The sequence below is a fragment of the Dromiciops gliroides genome, chromosome 1 (assembly GCF_019393635.1).
Source record: "Dromiciops gliroides isolate mDroGli1 chromosome 1, mDroGli1.pri, whole genome shotgun sequence".
Taxonomy (NCBI): domain Eukaryota; kingdom Metazoa; phylum Chordata; class Mammalia; order Microbiotheria; family Microbiotheriidae; genus Dromiciops; species Dromiciops gliroides.
In genome coordinates, this window is record NC_057861.1 from 676,332,694 (window position 1) to 676,343,743 (window position 11,050).

Below are 11,050 nucleotides of genomic sequence, written 5' to 3' on the forward strand. Positions count from 1 at the left end.
TGTCTCCCATTGCTGCACACAGCATTGCAGCCAAAGAGGATGATTCTAAGGGTCCCATCCATATGGTCCCTTCTAGCCATCCATTTTCTACCTGTTGGAATCTCACTTAGCCTTTTAGGGCAAAGCTTCAATGCCACCTCCTCCATGAAGTGTCCCCTGATTGCCTCCAGCTAGAATGTACCATTGCCTCTTCAGACCTGCCAGAATTTTATATTTTTTTGGAGGTATGTGTCACAGTCTTGCTGACATATCGTATTTATCTATGGCCAGATCTTATCACCCTTTACCAAACTGCAAGCTCCCTCTGGGTACTCTAGTCCAATACAAAGAGCTCTTGTTTTGCATTAAGAATAATGGTATATATATAAAAAAGAATAATGGTATGACCTTGGACAAGTCACCTTCTCCTCTGTAAAATGAGGAGATTAGAATTTGATCTCTAAGCTCCAGTCTAACTATAAATTCTATGATCCTCTTAACTTCCCATCCCCCACCCAAGCTAACCAAAACAAGCAGTTTAGAATAATGGACTGAATCTGGAATCAAAGAACAGGCTCCATCCCAATCATGCCACTCAGTACCAGTGTGACCTTGGCAAACTTCTCCCCTTCTCTGGGCCTCACTTTTCTTATCTGTGACATGAGAAGTCTCCTGGACTAAGTAATTTGTGGCTCCAAATTCTAAAATCTTAGAGCAGACGCCATGCCTTAGCTATATACCTCTTTGAGTATGGGACACTCCACATAGTAAATATTCAATGAATGCAAGCATCTTGAATAAGATACCTGACAGACTCAATCATCTCTACCACACTATGACTCTGAGTCTAGAAAGAAGTACACAGACACGGTACTCAGGTGCTAAAATTAGATGTACCCCCCTCTCTTCTTCTGTGAGATACCAGATTAAAATGACTGTGTAGTTAGTTGGTCCTCAAGTATCTCTTTATCTTGGAAATAAAATCACAACCCCCCCCCAAGTTATGCTTCAAGTAGGGCTGTGGTAGTTCCCACCTCACCATATTGGGCCATTTCAATCTGACTGAAGACACCTTTGGCTCTCCAAAGCTCCATTCCTGAGACAAGGACTGAAGGATCTATCCTCAAGTTTTCATTAATCCACAAATAATCTACTCAACAGGTATTATCATGGGGGGGAGAGGGGGGAGTGGTGACTTATGGGGAAACCAGCATTTCAGACTCTGTTCTCTCAACATATAATGGAAAGAATACTGGGCTAGGAATCAAGGGAGCTGGGTTAGAGTTCTGCATCACACACTTACTCTGGGCCTCCAGTTTCCTTCTCTGTGAAATAAAAGAATAGAAGCGTAGATTTAGAAGTGGAAGACACTTTTCTTTTTTTGCAGGGAAATGAGGGTTTAAGTGACTTGCCCAGGGTCACACAGCTAGTAAGTGTCAAGTGTCTGAAGCCAGATTTGAACTCAGGTTTCTCCTGAATCCAGGGCTGGTGCTTTATTCACTGCACCACCTAGCTGCCCCAGTAGACACTTTACAGGTCACCTAGTCCCAATGTCCCTGATTTTATAGTGGAGGAAACTGAGGAGGTCAAGGTGGCTTTCCCAAGGTCACAGGAAGTTGCAGAGGCTGGTTTTTAAACCCAGGTCCTCTGACTCCGAAATTGAGCACATCTTTTCACTGCACAATGTCTTCCCAAAATGAGCTTGATGGTCTCTAGAGGTACCTCCCAGCTCTCACATTCTGTGTTCTAAAGGTGAACTGAAGTCAAGTCAATTCAACAAACATTTATTAAATGCCTACTGTGTACAAAGCATTATGTTAGCCTTGGGAATGTAAAGGCAAAAAAAAGGAAGAAAGAAAGGAAGGGGGGAAGGAAGGAAGGGTAGGGACCAAAGGAAGGAAGGAAGGAAGGAAGGAGGAACTTTAACTTTCAAGGAACATTCTAGGCACTATGCAAATAAATACAAAATAATTTCAAGATAGAAAAAATACTAATCATTGGGAGGAAAGGCTCAATAGAGGGCTCATAGAGGAGGTGGCACCTGAGCTATGTTTTTGAAGAAGCTGAGAAATAAGATGGAGATGAAGATGGCAGGCATTTCAGACATGGCCCCTTCCAGAAGGAGTATTTAACAGGGTCCAAACTGTAGAGGGCAGTTAGGTGGTGCAGTGGATAGAGCACATGGCCTGGAGTCAGGAAGACTTGTCTTTGTGAGTTCAAATCTGGCCTGAGGACACTAGTTATGTGACCCTGAGCAAGTCACTTAACTTTGCCTCAGTTTCCTCATCTGTAAAGGATCTAGAGAAGGAATGTCAAACCACTCCAGTATCTTTGCCAAGAAAACCCCAGATGGGATCAAGAAGAGTCCAATACAACTGAAAGGACTGAACAACAACAATGTAGAGAAGTCAAGAGGGGATAAGCACTGAGGAACAGCCACTGGATTTAGCAGTTAAGAGTTCATTGATAAGATTGGAACAGGGGTTGGCCTGCTTTGGTCAAGTGATGAGGTTCAGAAACCAGACTGCAAGAGGACTGAGAAATGAGAGGGTAGTGAGGAGACAGGTGTAACACATACAGACAACCATTTTTAGGCCTTTGGCTGAGATGGGCAAAAGAATGGTAGGATCAAGAGAAGGTATGGGGGTTAGGCCTGAGCAATTTTCACTGAAGAAAGAGTCAGAGGATAAAAAGAAGCGAAGTAGAGAGAAAGACAATGATGAAGGGGTCAAATGTCCTGGAAAAGATGGAAAAGGGTGGAATCAAGAATAGAAGGTTAGCCTTGGCAAGAAGTCTCACTTCTTCATCAGAGACTAGTGCAAAAGAGGACAGAATGAGCAATGCTAAAGAGTGCGGTGTGAGTGAGGGGTGGTATGGGGGAGGAGATACTTCAGAGGATTGGAAGATGAAGTCCTCTGATGAGAGCAAGGGGGAGAAAAGATAATATAGGAGGTTTGAGAAGGAGGGAGAAGGTTTGGAACAGTCACTCTAGATAGTTTGATTGATAGAAAGCAAGTCAGGGAAGAATAAAATAATTGTTGTGCACCAGTCATGGCCCAGTTGAGATTAGTTAGCATAAATTTATAAACCTCTTTGGCACAGTCCACCAAGAGTGACTTATAGGGATAGTTGGAAATCCCATTCAAAGATTGTATGAATTGGGTATTAAGGCAGAACAATCCAGGTGTTTGAATAGCAACAAAATAGAGGTCTTGGTGGATGGATACCTGTGGAATGTCCCATTTGCTCACAGATGTAGACCTTAAAGGGAGGTGAGGTGATAGGAGCAGAGCTGCAGAATCTTGTGCAAAAGGAGATCTTAAAGCTAGGGCTTTGGAAAGAGAAGAGGGTGGGGAGTTAGGAATATAAAGAGAACCTGAGACCTGAAGTATAATTAAGGAAACCCTTAAAGCTACCTCATCATTAGGTCCTCCTGTCATTGCCTGAGGTTAAGGAACATTTACTGAGTTCCATGCTGGCCCTCAGGGAGCTTACAATCTGCTTGTGGGGGCAAAATTCTAGAAAGCACAAGAGAAACACAGGAAAAAAAATAAAATGAAGCGCTAAATAGTATGGAACTGAAAATCTTATCTGACAGGATTTTAGTTTAAGGACTCCATGGCAGAGGTGGACTTAGGTGAATCTTGAAGGAGGTGTCATAAATAAAAGACTAGGAGGACATTCCAGTTGGGGAGAGTGGTATGAACTAAGGGACAATAATGAGTGGTATGGGAGAGGGGTAGTCAGGGGAATGAGAAAAGGAGGGAGAGGGAAAGATCATCATGGTACAGTGAAAGAATACTAGAATTAGAGTAGGAATCCAAGCTCTGCTGCTTCCTACCTGTGTGACCTTGGGTAAGTCACTTTCTTTCTCTGCTGCATTGCAGCTTCCTCCTCTATTAAATGAGAAGCTTGAACTAGAAAAGCCCTAATGTCCTTTCACAAAAGGTTTGACATCCTATAATCCCATTCAATGTTCCTACAAGGATCTTCTGTCTCTTGGGGGGGGTGGGGTGGAGGGGCCTGGCATGCCTATGAGAAGAGGTATAAACCAAAGCTAATCTGTAGTCCATGACATCTGATGAGGCTTTTAAAAAAAGAAATGTTCTTATCCATTTGAGTGAGGCACCATATTGGAACACCAAACATTCTATACACTCAGGAAGCCCCCCACCCAGACAAGATGTAAACAAATGGGAGGAGTGAGGGGGAAGAAACAGTCGGACTGTGGCTTACCACCACATGCTCCCAGATTTACCAGTAGCATTAAGCACCTGGCAATTGTGCATCCAAGCAACGGCTGAGGAGGGGCATGCAGGCAAAAACAAACTGGTAAGAAAGAAAGAAAGAAAGAAAGAAAGAAAGAAAGAAAGGAAAGAAAGAAAGAAAGAAAGAAAGAAAGAAAGAAAGAAAGAAAGAAAGAGAAGGAAGAGAAAGGAAGAAAGGAAGGAAGGAAGGAAGGAAAGAAGGGTAAGAAGGAAGGAATGAAAGAAAGAAAGAAAGAAAGAAAGAAAGAAGAAAGAAAGAAATAAAGAAAGGAAGAAAGAAAGACGAAATGGGAAGAGGACCTAAGGATTCTGATATTTGGGGCTATGGCACAGGGGTTGGGCAAATCAGCTGGTATCCCACTACCAACATGTGGCGGTCTTGGGGTGAGGGCCATTTGCTGTTTCTTGTGCCTTCTCCCTGGTGAAGGAGGAAGCTGTATTGCCTGCTAAAAGGGTCTCCCTTGCTCCAACAGATGTCCTCTCCAATTATCCCTAACCAGAGGGAAACAAGGGCCCCATGAAGCAAACCGTCCTCCTCCCACCAAGATAGGCTGCTCAATTAAAGGGGCTGGCGTGATGTGGGATCAGCCAGCTGTTGCAGGCTCAGCACAGAAGATGGGCACCCGTCTTCTACCCCGCAACCAAAGGCGATATTCACCCGTGTCTACCGCCTGGCCTGGCGCAGGGAGTTACCACCCAGACGATCCTGTGAACCCTCAAATGGAAACAAGCAACCTCGTCACTGAGCCTCAGCCCTACCTGATTTTGCATCATAGTGGAAGCTGTGGGAGGTCAGAAAAGCAAGGACGAGAGGGAAAGGTTAGAGACAAATGGAGACGAGAATACTCAAAGAAAGAGACAGGAAAGGAAGGAAGAGAAACAGGAGAGAAGGGGAGAGGGAAAGGAGGGAAGAAGGGAAGAGAGGAAAATAAAAAAAAAAAATGGGGAGAGAGAGGAGGAAAGCACAAATTTCAGAGGCCACGGGTATTATGGCAAGATAGTATTCAAAGTAGAATGATTGGAAATGGGAGGAGGGAAGTCAAAGCATCTCCCCAAACCCCCCTTTCTTCTAGGAGGGTCAGGAAACTAATAATTTCTTGTTTTTTCTTTAAAAAGTCCATGTTCTAAAGTGAAGGAGTTGTGTCCGTGTACCCATTAAACAATTTGGTGAAGCCTGTGGACCTCGTCTCAAAATATTTTTAAATACATAAACTAAAATGCATAGGATTGCAAAGTAAACTAATTATATTAAAATGCAATTATTAAAGTATTTTTTTAAAAAAACATTCATGCACCCCAGTTTAAAAGCATCTGCTCTAGAGAGACTTCTTTATTATAAGGGCAGGGGACAGATACCAAAAAAGAGTAATGCCAGCCCAGCCCAGAAAAATTCAACAAAAATCTAAATCCAAACCTCTTTCTTCCATTAGACTAAGTACAGGAAATCAAGGTGCCTGGAGGTTTAAGAAATTAAAAATAAATAAATAAATTGCCCCCAGGTCCCAAACCACAGCCCTGACATAATGGGGAAAGCTCAAAGCAGTTTGGCACTGGTGTTGTTATCAAGGCAAGACTAAAGAGAACAGCCCTCTACCTGAAAGATGCACCATCTCTATCCAGGTTCATTCCACTGAACCATCTAATTCTGGTGATTTATGGCCAGGGAAATTGTCCGGGAAGTTTACCTCCTCCAGCCTGTTCTGTTCCTCTCCTAGGAAATAATGCCTCTATCGGAGGACTGTGTCATTATGGACCCAAGAGCCAAACGCTACCTTAACAGATGCGGACATCATTTCTTTTGTGGTTTTCTGGAGGAGGAGGTTTCTGCTTTGCTTCAGCCTAGGCCGTATTCTCATGAGGGAGATGGTATCATAGACAAAGGCCTCTGACACCTACCCCTGACTCCTCCAGGGTGACCCTCCCAATCTCACACCATCAACTTACACCCATCAAACTGGAGATCTCTGTCCTCCATCTATGAGTTTTCCACACTTCAGCAAAGCTGTTCTGTTCTCAAATCAAGACTGGCAGGGTGCATGGGGGGCAAGCGAGCAGTGGGGAATTCTCTTTCTTTTTTTTTTCTTAGCCAAGGGGCCAAGGATCAAAACGGACACTGTTTATAGAGGGGCACAGGGAGGAGGCTGCTTACAGAAGCCAAGCTAGGAAGTGGTAGTTAATCTACTGAGTCCACTCTGCCTTCTATAAGACACTTTTGACACCACCCTTCCCTCTGCCCCCACCCCCCTTCTCCCTCCCCATACCTTGACTCTCACTGGCTCCCTAACTATGATTTGCAAGATGCATTCATTCTTACCCTAGGCTACCGGACTCCATGAACCCTAAGACTACACCAGGCACGTGAATAGCTTTGTGCTCTCTCAGAAGGACTCCATCTGCATGCCTGCCGACTTCTCCATCCCCAGCACCGGTGAAACGCCGGCCCCATCTGTACTGTCTCAGGGTCTAACACCAACCATTTTATGTAAACCTTATGTATGCACAACCATCCGTCTGGGCACCACTGCAGGGTTGAAGGGAGAAATCGAGCAAGCGAGAGTCGTCTAGTTTTAACCTTGTACTAGAAGAGCTAAGAACCTGGTTGGGGAAAAAAATAATAATTGTGCTTTGGCCTGAGCTCAGCTTGTGAAGGAGAGAAAAAAAAAACCTTCAACAATTTCCTGCCTCCTGCCTATTTCAAATTTTAGTTTAAATCAGTTCTAATCATTTTTACATTAAAAGGCAAGAAAAAAATCTCTACCATTGGAACTTTATCTCTTCCAATTAAAAAAAAGTAACAATAAAGGTGCTTGCCCAAATAAATTGGAATTTGCAAGCCTGCCAGAGATAGTACATTTTCTGAGTTTGATTTTGAGGACCTGTAACTAACTGGAGGTTTTCCAATAAGGGTGTTTGTGTGCCCCTATCTCTGCAGAAAGAACCAAATACAATTTTCACATTTGTCTTCTCCCTTGGAGTCCACACTATCCCACTGCAGAACCCCTCTTTCTGTTTTGCTCTGGCCCCCTCCTCTAGCAATTTGGCCTCCTGGGACAACAGGGGAGTAGATTGAGAAGGGCGACACCTGCCCATGACCGGTGGCTGAAGGACTCTTTGCGGGGTGCTGGATAAATGATTGCACATAAGGACTCAGCATGCCTGAGTCCCTTCCGACAGACAGGGACCATCACCCATTGGTGTTGGTAGTGTGTCAGATACACAAGGGGATATATGAGCTTAAACATCCACGTCTGATACCTGACCGCCAGATAATTATCCACATTAAGCCTAATGGCCATTTTAAACTAATACCTTGCTCCCCAGACAAAACTCATTTGTTAGTCTGCTTCAAAAACCACCTGGCTATAGACTCCATTCGGGGACCAAACAGAAGCAAAAGTTGTAGCTGGGCTCCTTCTGCCAGCATCGCCCTTCATGAGAACTGAAGGGTCAGGCAGAGGCTAACTAACATCCACCTTTTACCTCTGAGCCCTGGCTCCTTCCGAAGGCACGAGAGAAAGTGCAGCGAAAATCACCTTTTTATTAGAAGCTGGGAATGAGGCCTCTGACACTTGATAGAGAGAGACACAAGGATTTAAAGAAGAAGGGTGGCTGTGCAAAGGAAGGCGAATTCCTGGCTCCAGCCAAAATGTTTTCTCTCTCAACCGCCTCCCCAACTCATTCAGCATCCTTTTTCAAAGAGATAATTAAGAGCAGAAAACACCAAGGTGCTGAAGGGGAGCAGGAGGGGACAGGAGGGGATGCTTTATGAGCCTGCAGATAAGGAGCAAGGTGTGACCATTGGGGTGGGGGCTGGTGGCAACACTCATTGCAAAAGGCAAACACCAGACTCTCTCTGGGGAAAGGGGTCTGTGTTGAATGGAAAGACCAGGTGGTAGTTGGTGCTTAAAAACTCTGCTAGGCAGGCAATCAGAGGGCTGGAGACAGAAAACCAGACACACAACCGAGTGTCTGTCCATCCCCAATATTACCCTTCTCCCCATCCCCCCCCCCCCCAACAGAGGCTTTCTATTCAAGGGGCTCCGGTCACTCTGGGGACGAACAGAAGTGTGTGCGTCTGTGTTGGGGGGTGGGGGAATGAACTAGGTCAGCTTCTTCATGCTCCCCCTAAGAAGGCTCAGGGCTGGGCTCCCCGACTGTCTGTAAACATGCTCCCCCCCACTTCTCCAGACCAGGCTCAGTCAAAGAGAGGGGTGCGCTGCGCAGAGAGAAATAGAGATGCCGGGGCTCGTCATCTTCATGAACTTTCTTATTTCCCTCCCTAGCCCATCTCGATCTACCAAAGAAAAGGGATCTGCTCTCAGCTCGGAAGCTTGCTTGGCTCTCCTACATAAACCCGGCCAGGGAAGGGGTTGGGGTATCGACCTCCATCTGGTTTGATCCCTTATAGAATGAACTAAGCAGCCCCGGCACTCTCCCTCAGCCTATTAGCGACCCCTCTCTCCCTTCTTCTTCCTCTTCCTCTCTCCCTGCCCTACCCCTTCTCTGTCCCTCTCCTGCCCTCCGCCTCTCCCACTCCCCTTCTTTCTTCGTGCCCTCCCCCCTCCCCTCTGCTTCTGTCTCTCTTCTTCCTTCCCCCTCTCGGGCCTCTTCCCCTCCTCCCCGATTCCTCTGTTTTCGTCTCCCCCTCTCTTCTCTGTACCCCTCCTTTCTCCCCCCTTTTCCCTTTCTCTCTTCGCTTTTCCCAGCCCGAGTCCTCCCCTCTATCTCCATCCTTTCACTCCTGTTTTTCATCCCTTCATCCCCTTTCCCCTCTCTCTCCGTCTCCTCTGCCCTTCGTTTCCGGGAGCGACCTCTGCCCCCAGCCCCGCGGACTCCAGAAAGTCAGCGGCGGCGGGCGTCGACGGCTGCGAGCGGCGCAACCTGTCTGCTCCCCAGCCCCCTCCCCTGCCCTGCCCTGCCCTGCCAGGCTCGGCTCGCTTCTGTTCTGTTCTGCGCTCCGCCGGGCGGCTGCAGCCGCTGCTGCTGCCGCTGTCACCGCCGCTGCCGCCGCCGGGGCTAGGGACGCCGGGCTGCGGCGGCCACTTACGTGTGCTGCTGGGGGAAGCTGTAGCCGCGGGCGCCGGGCGCGGGGGAGGACGAGCAGCAGCAGCAGAGGTGAGGTGGAGGTGGAGGGTGGCCGCCGCCGCCGCTACCGCCGCTGCACAGAGCCCGGGCGAGCGAGGAGGGCGCCGCAGGTCGGAGCCGACACCGCCATATTTCCATTGAACGACTCCGCGCCCAGCGGAGCAGAGCGGAGCGCAGCGCAGCGCGGGCACCTCGGACCGGGGGAGAAGCCGGGGAACAGACCGGGCCGGGGGCCGGGCTCCGAACCTCCTGCTCGGGCCTCGCCTCGCAGCCCTGCGCCTGCGCCTCTGCGCGGCGCCTCTGCTGCGCTGTCCGCTGTCCGGAGATGCCTGCCCCGGGAAGGCGAGGCGAGGCAGGCGGTGGCAGGCGAGGCAGGCGAGGCGAAGCGGGGGCAAGGCAGGGGGAGGCGGCCCCGGGCAACAGAGCAGCTCCGGGGCCCGGGGCCGGGGCCGGGGCGGGGCTGGGGCAGCGGCGACCCCGGCTGAGTTGCGCGCCGCTGGGCCTGCGCTGCCCTGGCCGAGCAGGCTGAGCTCGGGCTTCCGCCGCGGCCGCTGGAGCAAACACACTGAGCGAATACAAACTGATACTTTCCTTCAAATATGCAGCCGCCAACCTGCCCGCCCGTCGCCGTCGCCGCCGCCGCCGCCGCCGCCGCCTCACCCTCGGAGCGGCCCCCCCGCCTCCCCCCGCCCCCCGGCCTGGAGCCGCGCCAGTGCTTTCCTCGGCTCCAGAGCGCCTCCTTCCCTCGCTCTCGCGGCCTTCCACCACTCCCCCTCCCGGGCCGCTCCGCTCCACGAGCCGCCCGCGCGCGACATCAGAGCCGCGCGCGCGCTGGGGAGGGGGGAGGAGAGGGGGGGCTGGCGACCGAAGGAGACGGCGGCGGCGACGAGCGGGCCGGAGCTGCAGCGCGCTCCCGGCCTCCGCACGCCCCCCTCACCTCGCTCCCCCTGCCCCCCAAGCGCGCACATTCCCCTCCTTCGACCCCTTAGAGCCACAAGCCCCCGACCTCGGTCCCCGACACTGCGGGGGAAAGCCAGTAGCAGATCTCCATGGCATACACACGTCCTTCGCTCGCTCTGCCTGGCAGGGCCTTCCACAGGGAAGGTCCAGCAGAGTTTGTCCTGTGCACGTTCCCTCGGCTCATACCCGCACTCAGCCCTGAACCCTCCTGAACCCTCAGACCCCCCCAGGGTCTCGGAGGATTCTCGGGAGAACTAAACCAAAAGAGGAGTTTTCTTTCTAGGGGAAGGGTAGATGACAGCATAGTGTCACAGATTCTAACTGCACTCAACCTCAGAAGGCTTTCTAGTCCTTCTGCCGCATTTTACAGATGAAACCGAGACCCAGGGAGGTAGTTAAGCGACTTGGCAAGGTCACAAGGTGGTTAGCAGGCAAAGGCAGGATTCAAAACCCAAGCCCTTTTGATCCCAAATAGAGTACTCTTTTCTACTGAACCAATTTGCTATTGCAAAGTGTGCAAATATGTACAAGGTAATAGGAGGAGAGAAAGAGAGAGATCGAGACAGACAGAAAGACAGGACTTGAATTTAACTCTCCCTTTATATTACTGCACCAGCCCTTTTTTTTTTTTTGGTCTCCTTGCTTCCAATCTTTCCATTCTCAGTCTATCCTTAACACAGCAGTCAGAATAATCTTTCCTCCCCAATTCAAAAGTCTTCAAGGACTCTCTATTACCTTTGGAATAGATTAAGAGGCCA

General features: G+C 49.3%; 1 protein-coding gene across 2 annotated transcripts in view; it reads right to left on the reverse strand.

Annotated features, from left to right (window-relative positions):
• CACNA2D2 (calcium voltage-gated channel auxiliary subunit alpha2delta 2) overlaps positions 1 to 9,969 on the reverse strand; it is a 452,102-nt gene extending 442,133 nt beyond the window's left edge. For both annotated transcript variants that reach the window (XM_043967809.1, XM_043967800.1), the window contains exon 1: positions 9,295 to 9,969. In XM_043967809.1, the coding sequence (XP_043823744.1) occupies positions 9,295 to 9,470 (176 nt within the window). In that variant the 5' untranslated portion in view covers positions 9,471 to 9,969. The remainder of the gene's footprint in view (positions 1 to 9,294) is intronic.
• Positions 9,970 to 11,050: the final 1,081 nt, after the last annotated feature.